The sequence below is a fragment of the Tyto alba genome, unplaced genomic scaffold, assembly GCF_018691265.1.
Source record: "Tyto alba isolate M040663 unplaced genomic scaffold, T.alba_DEE_v4.0 Super-Scaffold_14, whole genome shotgun sequence".
NCBI lineage: Eukaryota > Metazoa > Chordata > Aves > Strigiformes > Tytonidae > Tyto > Tyto alba.
This window is the reverse complement of record NW_024881276.1, coordinates 13,000,693-13,016,357: the sequence shown is the minus strand read 5'-3', so window position 1 is coordinate 13,016,357 and position 15,665 is coordinate 13,000,693. Positions and strand designations below refer to the sequence as shown.

The 15,665-nt window shown below is 39.5% G+C and overlaps 1 protein-coding gene across 2 annotated transcripts in view; it reads left to right on the top strand.

The window, feature by feature from the left end:
- The window catches only part of SCML2 (Scm polycomb group protein like 2), a 72,650-nt gene that overhangs the window by 43,841 nt on the left and 13,144 nt on the right, over positions 1 to 15,665 (top strand). For both annotated transcript variants that reach the window (XM_033010140.2, XM_033010139.2), the window contains 3 exons: positions 5,761 to 6,011; positions 10,831 to 10,966; positions 12,666 to 12,869. In XM_033010140.2, the coding sequence (XP_032866031.1) occupies positions 5,761 to 6,011; positions 10,831 to 10,966; positions 12,666 to 12,869 (591 nt within the window). The remainder of the gene's footprint in view (positions 1 to 5,760; positions 6,012 to 10,830; positions 10,967 to 12,665; positions 12,870 to 15,665) is intronic.

Genomic DNA, 15,665 nt, shown 5'->3' with positions numbered 1-15,665 from the left:
GTTCAGATCTTGTGGATACTAATGTTTACAGTGGTTGTGTTGCCCAACTAGTGGATGGGATTGAGTGGATTTTTCTAAATCTGTGTTAATGCATACAAGCTATGTTAAGAATATCAGTGCTGTCATTCAGATATTGAGACAAAACAAATTGTGGCATTGCACTAACCACACTGTGTTTCTTTTTTCTTCCCTTGAAGCTTGTTGCATTTTATCATTTCATTTTAGGCTCACCATTTATCCTGCTTGATGCTGTGTGGGGAAAAATAATGGCAAAATGTGGGCAGAATCAGTAATGATGGGGTGAAGAATCAGGGTGTTAAAACTCTTACCTGATGTGTAGAGCTAGGCTTTGCCAGGCTTGTTGACAGATTCATTATTAGCACACCTAAAGTGTCTTCAGGTGACTCAAGTTTGTGCTTTGATTAGGTTATTGGTTGGTTGGTTGTTTTTTTTTTGTTGTTGTTTGGTTTGGGTTTTTTTATTGTTCTTGTTTTTCTTTTTGGTTAGTGTGGTTGCAATGGCAATGCTTTCTTGAAGGGTGAAACTAGAAGCTGGCTTTGCACAGTTCTTGGTGTCTAGAGAGATCTTTCCCGGAGTCTTTCTTTTGTTTTGCTTGTACCCCCCCACTCCTGCATGCCCCCTGTCCCAGCTGGCCTATTAAAAGTTGTTTTTTTTTTGGAAGTGATGTGTGTTAGTTTGGCTAGCAGTAGAGTTTGGTGGAGTTTAGTATTTTCACAGATCTGTTCTGTAGGTGCTGGCTTGCCTAGCTCTTGAAAATGTGGGAGACTGGGGGTGGGAATGAGGAACCAAAGGTGCTACAGTGCTGCTTGGGGAAGTCACTAGGAAAGAAATGCTTTCCTTCCCTCTGGTTTTGTCTTATGTTGCTTATGATCCATTGCACCTTTCAGGGCTGTGAAAGGAAGACTAGGGTTTTTCACAGAAGATAGCAAGAGACTTCTTTTTCTTTTCCTTTTTCCCTTTTTTTTTTTTTTTCCTTGTGCTATACTGGTTGCAGAAACTAAAATCTAGAAAGAAGAAAATTGCAAGCCGTAATGTCCATGTCTTGCCAAGGTGGATGTTGAAGTTTCCAAGTGCAGTGTTGCTTTTTAGATAGTAAAATGATGACTTATAACTGATTTTGTATCATATCAACATATCAATTAATATCTCACAGCTACCTCTTAACCAAAAGTAATCCAAACACAGATAGAAAGAGGTGGCATGTATTGCAGATACTTACGCTTTTGTATGGTGCTCTTGTTCAATTGAGACATAAGGACATAAATTTTTATAATCCTTCGCAGTAAGCTGTTTTGAAAAATTGCTAATTTTTTCCACCTTCTTTGCCAGTTGTCAAAACTATCATAATAATATCTTAGTGTATTAAAGAAGGTTAATTTTATAGTTAAAATCCCAGGCTAGAACTCAGGAGGTATGTTTCCATTACTTCTGCTGTGGAATGCTCACATGGATTTAGGGTAAGTTGCTAAATCTCCTCGCTTTATATTTTTTTTATCTGTAGATGAGAGGAAGGCCAGGTTTTTATATTCTCAGAAGAACATTCAGCTTGTGTCTCAGTAGGGGCATAGCAACAATACTGCAGTACAAATATGAGTCATTTCTGTCTTGAAAGAAATGCCAGTTTAAACACCGAATTACTGTTTTTACTGTTCTAATTGGCACCTCCACCGAAGGTAGCAGTGCTGTGTTCACAGAATGTATGGCAAAATGGGCCCCTACCTTGCCTCATGTAATTTCACTTCAGCTTTTTAAAGTCTTACCTTGTGACACTAGCTGAATGGCATATTACTAATGTTTAAATATTACAAATACGAATCTTTTTTTCCCCTCGCTTTCCATAAAAAACATGGAGTGAAACCATCACTGTGGATTATTTGAGGGATTTTTAGTAATTAGAATTGCATGAGAATTCAGGCTTCTGAGCTGTTATCTGTCCCATCCCCTTCCCAAGCACTGGAGATTTCAGTAGCTTCAGATTTCACAGTTGTCTTAAATATCTGACTTACTCTGGCAAGAGATCTTGGGGATAACGTTCTGGGGTCAGTTTTGCAGCCCTGCATGTGTCTGGGCAGTTTTTCTGCTTCTACAGGCAAAATTTGGCCCTCATCTGAAGTCTAATCTTTCATGTCCTTCTCATGCAAATGAGCTCAGTTGACTCCAGTGGATCTGCTTGTGCGATTGACAACTGAGTTGTGGCAATGCATCTTTAGGCTGTGAGTTCCAAGGTACTGGATTTGGGTTTCTCTTACATACGTTGGATACAAAGTTTATAGGTGCTGGGATTCTCACAGAATGGTTTGGGGAAAAAAAAAAGAGAATGTTTTGAATGAGCAATAATTGAAAGTATGCCCTCACTAACATGACACTGTAGCAAGAGCTCTATGAACTTTGAAAATGTGGTTTAGTTGCTAACATTACTATGGTAAAGTATGTTTGTGTAGCATGATCTTCAGTTATTGAGGTCGCTGGTACAGTTTTTGGGTGTAAATGAGAGACTTGGGAAAGAATGCCATGCAATGTATCCCACTCCTGAAACTGGAGCGGTGGATATTTGTGTGGAAGAGCAATACGACACAAATGCTTGATTTTGTTTGTGCAAATGAGAAGGCCTTTGTGATGCAAAGCAGCATCCTGAAAAGGCAAATGTGCTTTTTTGGTTGTAAATATCCCAGCTAAATACTGCAGTAATTGCAAGCAGAGCTTGGCATTTTTCCCCTCTATTCTCTTCATCGTTATATTTTAACAAGTTCTCATGAGACTATTAAAACGTCTTAGTTTTTGGAACATGTGGCCTAGTGGGGGTAACTCTGTCTACAGATGCAGTGGGTTGGCAGCTCGATTTTGCATGTCTTTTCATTTCCCTCCAGATCCTGTGACCCAGCGTAACCTTTGGTCTCCCTCTGAAGGCCGGGGTGAAGGAAGTATGAGCAGGTGACTGATGATCACTGTCAATACAGCCTGCAGACAATATGGGAATTGCTTTAGCAGTCTCCCACTCCCTTGCGTTCCCCCCATCCTCTCTTAAATCAACAAATGCAAATAGCAGCCTCCTCATTTGCTGCTATCTCCGGGAGGCTGCCCGGGCAGCGTGGGCTTTGTTGCAGTCCTGCCTATTGAAAACACCGGCTTCAGCCCTAGGCAGAAGGAAAAATATCAAATGGGACCTGACTCCCCCCTTAATGGTTAACGCTGCTAATATTTGGTTCTCTGGCGTATACAGGTAGGAAGATGCTGAGATAAGGGTACTTGATGTGTGCGGTTCAAGAGGGCAGCCTGAAGTGGTTGGAGCTGTTTGCATTGTTACACTTTGTCTGGTAAATGTCCTTCTGGAAGGGAGCAGGGATTACCCAGCGGTCCGAAACTCATACCTGTGCTGCTAGAACCTGTTGACATTGCAATTAGCTGTGTATTTAACCTTAGATGTGTCTTTACTGTGTGAGAATAGAAATGCATTTGCTAGATTTCAGCATAGGCAGAGGCACAAAGAATTTGTGAAACATTTCTTTATGAGGTCGTGATTGTTTTGTTAAACGCATAGTTGCGTGGCACAAGTAATAAAAAAATCTGCATTTTACATTGGTGTAAGCATAATACAGGACACAGTATGTAGTACTGTATTGTACAGCATACAGTTGATACTGTTTTGCTTTCCAGACGTACAGCTTGACGCAAGTTGTCATTCAGCAGTTCGGAGACATAAGAGTAATGATATGCCAGCATTTGGTTAAAATTCTGTTCATCTTATTTTAAGCTGTCATGGCATATGAAAATAATTTTTGGCATACATAAGTAAAAGGAAGTGATCACTTTGCACGTGCAGAAGGTGGTCCGCCTCAGATACCAAGGGATATCGTATCTGTATTTGATGTATTAGGATTGCAGCCAGTCATAATGAAGAAGGATCTGAACTGCCATTTAGGAGTATTAGATTTGTAACCGAATCAAACAAATAGCAATGTATGTAAATGCTCCTGCAGCTTTAAAAATGTGTCAGTAGCACTTGTATTTTATAAGAAGCCTGTTTGCAGTGTGCATTTCATCTTACTGTGACATCTTCTGTTGCAAATACTTAATAACAGTTAACTTCTGAAGAAAAATTCAGAGTTAAAGTAACAGTTGTAAAGCCAGGTGTTGGACTGTTAAGGTGAGTATCACTCATAGAGCTAGACATAAAGACTGAGTAACAGTTTTAAAGTGTGCTGTTCTCTCAAGATCTCATTTCAAATGTATCTTTGAGTTTTATTTCATGTTTTATTTGCTTACCAGAAAGCCTCAACATACTAATATTTTAGGAGAAGAAAAATTCAGAATTCACAAAAATCCAGGAATTAACTATTAGCAGCCCCCTATGCTCCACTTTCAGTCTGCAGTAGCACTTCTGATCAGGCACTGGTGACTGACACAGTCAAAGCCTGATTGAACCCTAACTTGCAATACTGCTATATTGTGTCACATATTGAAGTTCACAGTATTTAAGGTTGGGGTGAGTCACAGGAGTTTCATCACTGGCGAGATGCGGAAGGCAGTGGTAGGGGCACTGTGATATTAGAAAGCCATCTAATTTTAGTGTAAAGGCTACAAATGATTTTAAATATGTTGTACGTTCCTTTCCCATACCTCTCACAACAAGGCTGGTTTGGTGTCACAAAATCTCTTGTTTTCATCTTCTACTTACCTCTTCTGCAACTTAAGTGTCTGTCTGCCTGCCATCAATCAGGGCAACAAAATAGAATATTTGTTGGACTTTTGAACTTAGTAATTGGGTTTTGTTGGCTTCAGGTGCTGCTGTAGAATTGTGCAGTACACCTTTTCATTGAGGATATGTCCTTAGCTGTAGGTCCTGTTTGGCATCCTTACGGCATTTTAATCTGTCAGTTGTGAAGGGAATTGTTAAAATAAAATCATCATTATTACTTCAGATAAGAGTGAGTTGGGTGGAAAAGATTGCTAACTAGGAAGTTCTGTTCAATGAAATCTGATTACATATTGTAGCTTCACACCAGATTATAGTACAGTCACATCATATACATATTGGATCAGTTTTGTTTTGGGATGGGAGATTTGACAAAGAACCACTCAGTGTAAAGAATGAATAAAAGCGCTACTTTGTGTTTGATTTTTGGAAATCCTTCTTACAAGTAAAATTTGAAGTCTGGGTGGTTCAACGTAGAACAACCTGGGTATAGTTATATGAACTTAACTGTCTAAACCAGCAACTTAGACAAGTGCTCATTAATGATACTTGGCCCGTCATCAGTTTCTCCTCTTCAAATGGGATGATTTTCTTTGCTGCTCAAAATTGGGTTGTAGATCCATAAAAGTAGTTGTCATGTCTTGTAACTGTAGGAACTGCTCTTAGGGGAGAACAGTTGTGTTATGGGCTGTATAATTTGTGAAGTATTTTGAAGGCCTTCTTGATGAATGGCACTTTATAAATATCGTAATTAAATTATGGGAAGCATTTATAAGGTGAGTGGATTAATTTATTTTTATTTGAATGTTTTTCTCTTAGGAAAGTCCCACTAAAAGAATGAGTATAAAGAATTCTCTCTTTGTCTGTAATAAGGTTTTACAGTTTCATGCCAACCACTTAAGTTCAAAATATCCAAGTATCTTTATTTTACAATGTAAATTGTGCACTACACTTTTATTTTTTTAAGCCTTTGTTAGAAAAGTTGCTTTCCATCGTTCATTTTGAGGTTTTCCCCCCCTTCCCTTTTGTTTTTTTTTTTTCCTCAGTTTCCATTACAAAGAGCAGTGCAAAAATCCAATCTTCCCCTTCCAAAGTGACCCGGCGTTCAATGCAGTCTCCACAGAAATCTGCTCCGGTACCAGCGCAACGGGGCAGGAAACCAGGTCGGGGCAAACCCCCTGGACAGTCTGCAGTTCCCAAGAAGGGCAGGTCTCCTAAAAATATTCCCCTGACAAAAAGCACCTCTCATACTGAAAATCTTAAAACAAGGAAAAAAAGTTTAAAACCTGGAAAAAAGGTTAGTCCTTATCTACTACTTTACTTTTTATTGCAAAATTTTGTAGTGAGATTTTAAAATTATTACTATTTAATTTTCTGTCTTCTCTTCAGCCTTCAGGGCTTTACTGTTTTCAGCATTTGATTACAAGAAAGTATAGAATTAGCTATTCTGGAATATTTCAGTATAAATTTCTGTGGATTATTTTATTCCAGAACAAGATTACTAATTTACTTATTGGGTGAGTTGTTGGGGTTGAAAAATACAGTTCTGGAATAGCCATTTTCAGTAAGATTACAACAGCCGGGGAAGCCTTCAGGCTTTTTAGTCTGGGTTATTTTGATACTGAGCCATATATCTAGTTTGCATAATTTATTTCTTTATTTATTTTTTTGCTTTGTGTGAAGAAACAAAGGATTAGGAGCAGTGAGGGATTTGCGGCAGAATTTAGGCATCTTAAACATACAGCTGGATTTGCCAAATGAATCTCTTGGATACCCCCTAATTCTGGAGATAATAGCATGAAGCACAAAGCTTCTTTCCAGGCAACACATTTCTCCAGGTGTGTGCCTAATTCTGCTCTGGTGTGAAAGACTGGATGCCTTTCTGCCTTTCTCCCTGCCAAGCTGAGTCAGATGTGGAGTGTTGGCAGCTGCCTCCAGCTTCAACTCCTCTGGAGCTGTCTGATCAGGTACAAATCGGCACTGCTGTAACCACCCCCCTTCCCACTCCCACGTGACACCAACACTGGTGGGTAAACAATCCCAGAGTGAGCTAGTTCAGGAAGCTAAACTGGTAGGCAACTAACCCAGCATCCATCCATCCCACTTCCTACTTTGTCCGTTCCACCCCAAAAAAGCACAAATGCTACAGCTGCTGCAGGGCAGGACAGGATCACAGCAGGGCACACTCAGGGCAATTTGAATTGCTGTGGCAGTACAAGCTATTTTCTGAGGCTTGCTCACCAGCTGCAGGCTATCAAAGAGGAGTACGCAATCCTGTAACTTCTTTCCTCAATTTGTGCTCCTGCCTCCTTTGCTCCTTTGCATTATCACCAATAGGGAGTGGGGGGCATTGTTTTTTCTGTTTTATTTTTGGGTTTGTTTGTTTGGTTTTTTCCCTCTCCCCTCTGCCTCCAGGTTTCAAAAAGCTAAAGTTTTGGTGTTTTTCTCCTCCAGCCTGGATCACTGTATGCTGTGGATCTATTGCTAGTAATGTGCGGGAAGGGGTGGAGTAATGGCACAGGTGGGACTTCTCCCTTCAGTGATAGTGCTGATCAGTGTAAAGTGTTAGTGAAGTAGCATAATCTGAGCAAACTCAGAAAGCTCTAACACAAAACTGGGAGCAGGCCCTTTGAAATTATGACCACAAGGTAAGAAATTATTCTGGGGACCAGAAATTGAAAGCTGAGTGCTGTCTGCTCTACTGCTCACCCCTTCCAGTCGGGCATCCAGACTGGTAGACTACTGATGCAAGTGGTCTCCAACTTTATCTCTTGCTTTGTATATAAAAATGCACAGAGACACAGATTAAATAGGAGGAGGGTGTTCCCATCCAGACTCAGCTGGTGGATAGGGTGTTTTCCATAAGTTTGGGGGACTTTAAAGAACAGTGTTGAACACAGGTCTTTGATATCTTAAGGACGTACTCAGATATGGCAGGATGCACACTGTCATGTAAGAGTTTTGTCCTCTGTGTCTCATGAAAAGGAAATTGAGAGGCTTTATGTATCCTTTGAAAGAAGAGTGGGAGGCATCTCACCCTCAGAGGAGGCTTCTGGGCTCTAAAAGCTGGGTGTCTGAAAGTGTCTGCTTGGAACACTGCATTTGGCACCTGGTCTGTGTGAGGTACTTGGGGGATTTGCTTGGGGAATGCTGATACTCACGGTCTTGAGGCAGTGAATCTGAGGTACCTCAATGCACTCCTGATTTCCGCTGTGGGGCCAGGCAACTAAGAGTTATGTTTTGCAGAATTTTGGTTTGAGGTATCTAACTTGCAAGTTTTACTACATTAACTTTCACATTAAAAACTTAAAAAAATAGCTCTTTTTGAGAATCCATGGAAGGTTGTTACTGCTTTGATACATGGCTGAATTGCCAACATGTTATACATAGGTTCAAGCTGCTCTTTGGACTGTTATACCTGTCAGCATAAGGGTGAAGAGAAGAAATGGCTTTGTGGGAGTTCTGCACAACCAGGGTGTATCTGACATGGAGTGCCATACAGCCTGTATACCTTACAATGCATACACAAATATTATGCAAGTGGTATGTGCCTAGAGATTTGAAAGTACCTTTTTTTTTTCTTCTTTTTAAGACCGATCCAAAAAACCCCTCTACATTTCAGGCTAAGTAATGTGCTTCAAGTATGAGCTGGCTAAGTGCTAGTTCAAAACCTGTGTATTTAGGGAGATTGTGCTATGCCTGATACTCTGTAGAGTTGTTTGACTTTCTTGGCCCTTTTAAGTTTGTTATACTGCAATATTTATCATTGTGCAGATATTTACTTTTATTATACAGCTAGGAATGTTGAGCTGTTATGTTAATTTTTCTTCTTTATTTAAAAGTTTTCTAAGCTTCTCTCTAAATATGAGATGCATGTCGGGTTTTGTTTTCTGTTTTGTCTCCCACAGTTTGCACTGTACGCTTTTACTCTGTCATAATGAAAAACAAATCTCTTTATGTCTCTTTCATTATTTTTAAAAGTACACTTTGCATAGCAATGCAAAGAATTCCTACCAGAATTTCTTGAGGCAGTGCTTTGGTCTGAGTGTGGATCACAGCCCTGAATTCAACCCTGCAAGAAAAGACTTTTTAAGCATCAGGGTAAAGCCTGGGAAGTTGGCCGTGTAGTGCCGGCCTGTGAGCAGTGTTCTCTGCAGGCACACAGAGCTGGCGTGCCCTCCCAGTTGGCAGGGGCCGGACGGCAACACCCTGGCCAAGCAGATGTGCTGAGCCCTGCTGGGAGCGTGGCCTGCTTTGTGAAACAGCATGGCTTTGGGATCGCAGTTTGCTGCTCGTCAGTTTGGGGTTGCAAAATGACAACCTCAGCTGAGCAAGCATAATATGCTGTATTTCCAAAACGCATGCTCTTTCCTCCTGAGGGAGAAGGTAGGAAAAGGCTGACTAGCCTCACCACACTGTAACGTGTTGGTGTGGAGGGCAGATAGTTCCTCTGTCTTACAGTTTAGTGTTTGTGTTTGTTTTCATGCCTACGTTTCTCCCATTTCCTCCTCTTTCCACTCAAACCACCACCCGTATTTTGCAGCGTGGTGACAGACACCTCTTCCTCCCCCCTCACCCCAAAAGAGTCCCTGCTCCAGAGGGGCCTTCAGGAATGTCAGACTTCAGATCAAAAGCTCAAATGTCCTAAGTGCATTTTTGTTCTCTGTATTAAGGATGGAGAGACACCTTTCTGTCACCCGGTGTTAAGATATGTAGGCAATTCCTGAAAAGTAATCTGTCGCTGCTTGGTTCAGTGTCTGACCTGAGGCACCTAGTCTCATTCACAATGCAGTGCCAAGCCTTGGCAGTCTATTTCTTACATTCATGGTGATTCTACCCAGTGCCATACCATCAAGTAGTTTCTACAACCAAACCTATCTTCTCTGAACTGTAAGTGGCACAGAAATTTTCTTTAAAGTGCCCTGGATTTCTGAAGAAAGTTAATGTATTCTTTGTAGGTGTTGTGAAGTTAAGCACTCCTGCTCTTAGGAAGGTGTATATTTTGATTGCTTTCTACATGATTTTTAATATATTATTTGGAAAAAATGCTGCTTCTAAAAGTGTAAAGGATGAATACTGCTAAACGAAAGAGGACTTAGCCTCCCTTAGCAACTTGACTGAATTTTTACTTCACTGTAAATCAATTTTAGCAGTAAATCCTTACCACATGAGTTGCCAAGTCTCTGCTGCCTTCAGCAGTGTCAAGACCTTGGGTAATCTTGTATATTCCTAATATTTTTGGTAGGCAAGAGAATGAGAACGTAATCTGTTCTCATGTAAGAATAAATGGTGAAGGGAGAGGTGATGAACTTTTTTCCAGTTAATTATTTTTTTTATTTCCATGTGTCTTCATAGCATGTCAAAGCACATTAAAAATGCCTTCCTTGTGCATGTCTCTCTTCTAAACCCCAGTCCAAATCAAATTACAACAAAATTCTCCTTTACTCAGATGGAAGGTAATGCACACTGACCAATTTATAAATCTTTGTGCTGGAAACTCTCATTGTCTGTCATATGATAAACTGCAAGTGTTTGGTTTGGGAAAGGAAAAGCTTTTGGCAACCCACGACTGGATTGTAACTACTGGTTTATTTGATATCTTGTGTAAAGCACCAATGTCTGAAAGTGATTACTTGAGTATTTCAGCCCCTTTGAAACAAGCTGAGGGAAAATCTAGGTGCACTGTAAAGCTGACACCTAAATGTGACTCAAGTTTTATATGGGAATATATAGAGAGCCCAACTTAACTGATTTTTGAGCTGTGCTAAACCCAGATGATTGGAAGGGTATGGGACAGGGAAATAATCCAAAACACCTATTCTATGCTTCCTAAGATTTAGAAGGGTCATCAGTTAGTATATAAAGCTCAATCTATTCCAACTTTTTAGAGGCGGGTTCCTTTTTAAGTAATTTATCTTCTGCTGCCTTAAGTAGCTGTAAATGCAAACTGACAGTTCCTGGTCTTCCTTTCCTGGACTTTATCTTCTCTGATGCCTGTAGTACTTTGTAATAAGGAACCACACACGTTCAGCAAGATGGTAACTGATAGCAGAAGGGTTTTGCAGACTCCTTAAAAAACATTGAATATTTTGACTTTGGGTTTTTTCTCTAAACAGAAAAAAATCTTGCTGGAACAACCGACTCCTGCATCTCCTTCTCCTCATTCTTCTCCTGAGGGAGACAGTGGCACTACGCAGATACTTAAAGATGGAATTAGTTTGTCTGGTGCAACTGCATCGGTTATATCCACAGGTAAAAGACAAAAAAATTAACGACATTGTTACTGTTAAATGGCTTCTATTTCAACCAAACTAGTAGTGTCATTTTATGGAAAATGTGCTGCAAACTTGTTACTGTAAATCATTATCCAGCTACCTTTTTAAAGATATTTTTAGGTGCCAGTGTTCTTTGCAGAACTAGTATTTTGATGCCTGCATTATAGCAAGAAGTGCTGGAGCACAGGGGCTTTTGATAGATCTGCTAGACCTGACGGTTTGTTTCTGTCTGAAGAAGGAAACTGTACAGTTCTTTCATGTCTGCCCCACTCCTTAATGTATGAAATGGGAATAGATGTAGCTAAAGCCCTATATAATACTCTGATATCATGCAGGGTACCGTAATACAACAAAATGGAGATTTTATCTCTGTATAGCCTTATATTAAAAAAAATAACTCAGACTGTTTAAAACAACTGAAGGCAATCAGAAAAATGCATCAGTTCTTCCTCTTATGTTAGCTTGTTTTTGAAATACAATGAAATGTATCTTGAAAAGGGTTGGCAAAAGAGAAATAAGCTAGTTAGTTCATTAACTTGTCGAGGAACTTGTAATCCTGTAGTGATACAATTTGTATGTTGTCAACTGAAATCTCAGAACTTTCCAAAAACTCCATAAATGATGATAATGTTTGGAGTGCTTTTTTACATTTAAAAATTGTTTTTACAATATAAGTTGTTGGGTGCTTCTTACTCTCACCTTCAGTCATGGTTGAGAGGAAAATATGCATGTGTTCTAGGAAGATAAACCTTTCAGGAGGCAGTTGTTGTTGAGCCCAGACAGATGATGCCATGAAAGCTATTTTTGCTGATTTGTATCTTTGATTATTTGTACAAGTAGGTTTCCTCCAATCAGATATCAGAGAGTGAGCAGTTATGCATGAAGACATAAGATCATTAAAACATAGAAATATTTCACTTTTAAATATCCAAGTTTTTAACTAAGCCCAAATAATACTGTGGTTCAGAAAATACGACAGTCTTTTGTATAACAGAATGCTTAGGTTGTGTGCTTAATCTCCAAAAATCCTATGTTTTTGTGGTTTGCCATTCCTTTTCAAAGGTAGTTTTGCATAGTCTCTATAAATAAAGTAATTTCAGCAGTCCTATTTGATTGTTTTGTGCTAAACTTTAAACCACCCTACAGTGTTTCTAGAGAAGTATGGTTATTTTATTTAGCAGAGAAGGCCAAGTTGCAGTGTAGAACTCACACATGAGTGGTTGGGGGCCTCTGAAGTTACAGACCTTCAGTAGCCATTATACATGCACACAGGGCCATTAGGCATGCACGCATTAATGCTATATGGGTGCTTCAGAATGAACATCAGTGGTAGGTATATACCATATGGTTCTCTTTGTTGCAGCTTCTCAAGTAGGAGAAAAATTAGGACAGTAACTTGGCAATGCCAACATTAGTCAAAAGATAGGCACAGATTATGACAGCTTTGTTTTGTTAGTGTGGTAGAAGAGGGCTTTAGAGACCAAAAAGAAGTGGGTTTAGGACTCCAGACAGGAGAGCCTTGATAGACGATAGAGCACTTTTGCATGCTCTGAAAGTATGTATGCATGTTCAGCTGCTTGAGATGACCAGTATATCTTTTCCTGAAGACGGTTTTCAGTTCTGGCTTGGAAACATGTTTTAGTTCCTTGGCAGTAAATATGGCTGTTCTTTTTCAGTGTGTGTTTATGTCAACAAGCATGGAAATTCTGGGCCTCACCTGGATAAGAAGAAGGTTCATCAGCTTCCAGATCACTTTGGACCAGGTCCTGTCAATGTGGTACTTCAGCAGGCTGTACAGGCTTGTGTGGATTGTGCCTATCAATCCAAAACAGTCTTTGGATTTCTGAAATCTGGCCATCACGGCGGGGAAATGATAACTGGTATGTGAAGATGCTTTGTTTCTTCTGTTTCTTCACTTGGTTGCAAACTTGAGGTAGGGTGGGAGAACTGAAGTAGCTGTAATGAGTTTATGTCACTTCTGTAACTATTTAAGCACTGTCAAGAACATATACTTGTGAACTCCTTTACTAATAGAGTATTGGCGGTCTGTGATTTATCTCACTCTGAGTACAGGATGATTTGAACAATTCTTTAAATTAGAATTTAGTAATAGCAATGTTAAATGACATAGACACAGTACATTTAGATTCTCATACTAAGTAGAGCTCATGCACTTCATTTAGCAGCTATAGGAGAACATTTGTCAAGTAAACTCAGTACAGGTGAAATATCAGCTTTATTAATTCAAGTCATTCGCATAATCTTATCCATACATAGTGTTTGTGTTCTTAATGCCTTAACCAAGTGGGTGAAAAGTTTCAAACTACTCTGTTTAGCTTTCAGGCAAGTGCTTCCACATGTTAAAGTTGCTGCTTCTTCCCTTCCCCCACTCCCTAGAATTGTAGCAGTATTTTAGGTCACTGCTCATCCACCTATGTCCCCTATTATGGAATAGGTTTATTTCTGCTACATATTAATGGCAGGTCTACAGATAAATTATCTCTGTGTTTCATACTGAATAGCTGTTGCTTGACATTTTTTTTATTCTGGACTATGAAATATTCTATATAGCAGTTAGCACTTCAATTCATAATTCCATCATTGGTGATAAAAAGACTTTGCATTACTTTAATCTCCTTACATTAACACCAGATGTGAAAGATGATTAGTGGAATACAGGTTCAATTAAATCCTCATAAAGATGTTGCTGTCTAACAATATTTAAAAGCAGCACCTGACCTGCATATAGCAGAACTACAGTAAGCCTTGCTTATGTGTTCACATGAGTTTGTTCACACAATGGATGCTGCTTCTCTGCTGTATAGTAAAAGTTTAATGGCATTGTATAAGAGTTGTCTTGAAACCCATATTGCTTTTTTTTACCTTGCTGTACCTAATTCAGAAGAGTCAATTTTCTTGAACAAAATGCACTGAGATGTGCATTGCCAGTATTCTGTTTGTGATTGTTCATCATGAAAGACTAAATTATAGGCCAGTGGTGTATCTGGGCTGTGACTGAGTAGTGGAAAATAATTATTTCACAGAGGAGAGAGGAATTTCAGAATCTTTGTGTAGCTGTGGTTTGTTTGTATTCAAAAATTCTGTAAGAAAAAGGAATTACTGTTCTGCACCTGGCTTTACCCCAAGGCCTGGATTCAGAGAAACCTACTCTTCAGCCCTGGATTTGAGGAATGTGGCGATGTGGACTGCTCCTGAAGCACAGTCCTGGTCCAGGTGGTAGTGAGCCACATGACCCCAGTGGGTTTCTGATGTTCTTGAGCTCTTACCTTCTCATCAGCTTGTCAAAAAAGTTGCTGAGAAGCGGGTGAGCAAACACTGTCTGTCATTTTATCAAAAATTCGTGTGATGTATTTTGAGAACCACAAAATGTGACTTAGGTTAATGTAGCACATTACAACCAGCTGTGCATGTGAACAGTAAAGTAGAGGAGGAAAGCTACAGTAAAATTAAATGAGGAATTACAGAATGAAATTGTGAGAATGTTTGCTGGTAGAGTTTTTGTTTGAAAGTGGTTTTGGAGTGGGGTTTCTTGTTCAGGTATTTTTTTAGATTGACAAGGAAAAAAAAATGTTTGCAACAGAGAATAAGCAAAGAAATGTAAATCTTTTGTGGACTGATACTTTCATGACAAGTATTATATACCTGCTGCAGGAGGAAAATGTATACTGCTGAGACGTGGATAAAATAATCTTGCTAGAATACATGTGACTAATTAGCAGGTTCTTTTAGTTCAGATGCCAAAGAAAATAGTTGTTTTGAATAGAATTGAATTTAGGATTTTTCCATCTTTTCTTACTCAAACAAAAGCACAAACCATTTTATTTTTGCTTGATGCATAAGGTTCCAATTCAGGCCAATATAACTGAAAGGAAATTAAAGGCTTGATTAGCAAGCCCACTAGTGGTGGTGGTGGTGTCAGACCCTTTTTTTCTCCTTGTAGAACAGTGGCTGTGGCATTTGGTGGGATGAAATAGACTGAGGCTCAGATAAATCCTCTAAAGCAGAGTGTTAAAATCAGACTCTTACGTGAGTTTCTTCACTATCAGACAAACACATTTCTCTGATAGTTTAGCTTTCAGCCCTTTTCCTGGCTTGACCCTGGTATTTAAAACATACTTACACAGTGGAAGGTGAAGAAATGAGAATGACTCTTCATCCTGGGGACTGGGATTGCACCCGCAAGTTCCAGTCCCTGTTTATTTGTCATTAAATGTTGAGGTTATTGTACCTCAGAAGTACTCCTTTTTATTTTTTTCCCCTACCATTTATCTGGGAAGTAAGAGGCTTATGTTGTCCCCTAGCAGAGCAGACAGTTGAGCCTATGGATCCGGATCCCACACCCTTGGTTGGAGTTCGTATGGTTGCCCTCGGGTGTTCAGAGTACAAGGAAGCTGTGTTTGCACTGAATCTTTATTTGTGGATTTTTCCCATGGTATGTCTTGCCGGGGCAGTCACATTGCCTCAGCTGTTTCTTGCTTTACCCTCCTGACAACTCTAAGATAATATTGTTCTTTTCAATGCTTCTTTTCAAAACGAGAAATTAAGGCGTGGAGAGTGATTTCCCCAAGGTAACATAAGAAGATCCGTAAGGCTATTATAAAGCATTTTAAATTTTTGCTGTAGCTGACTATTACCTTGCAGTAAATTTGTCAGAT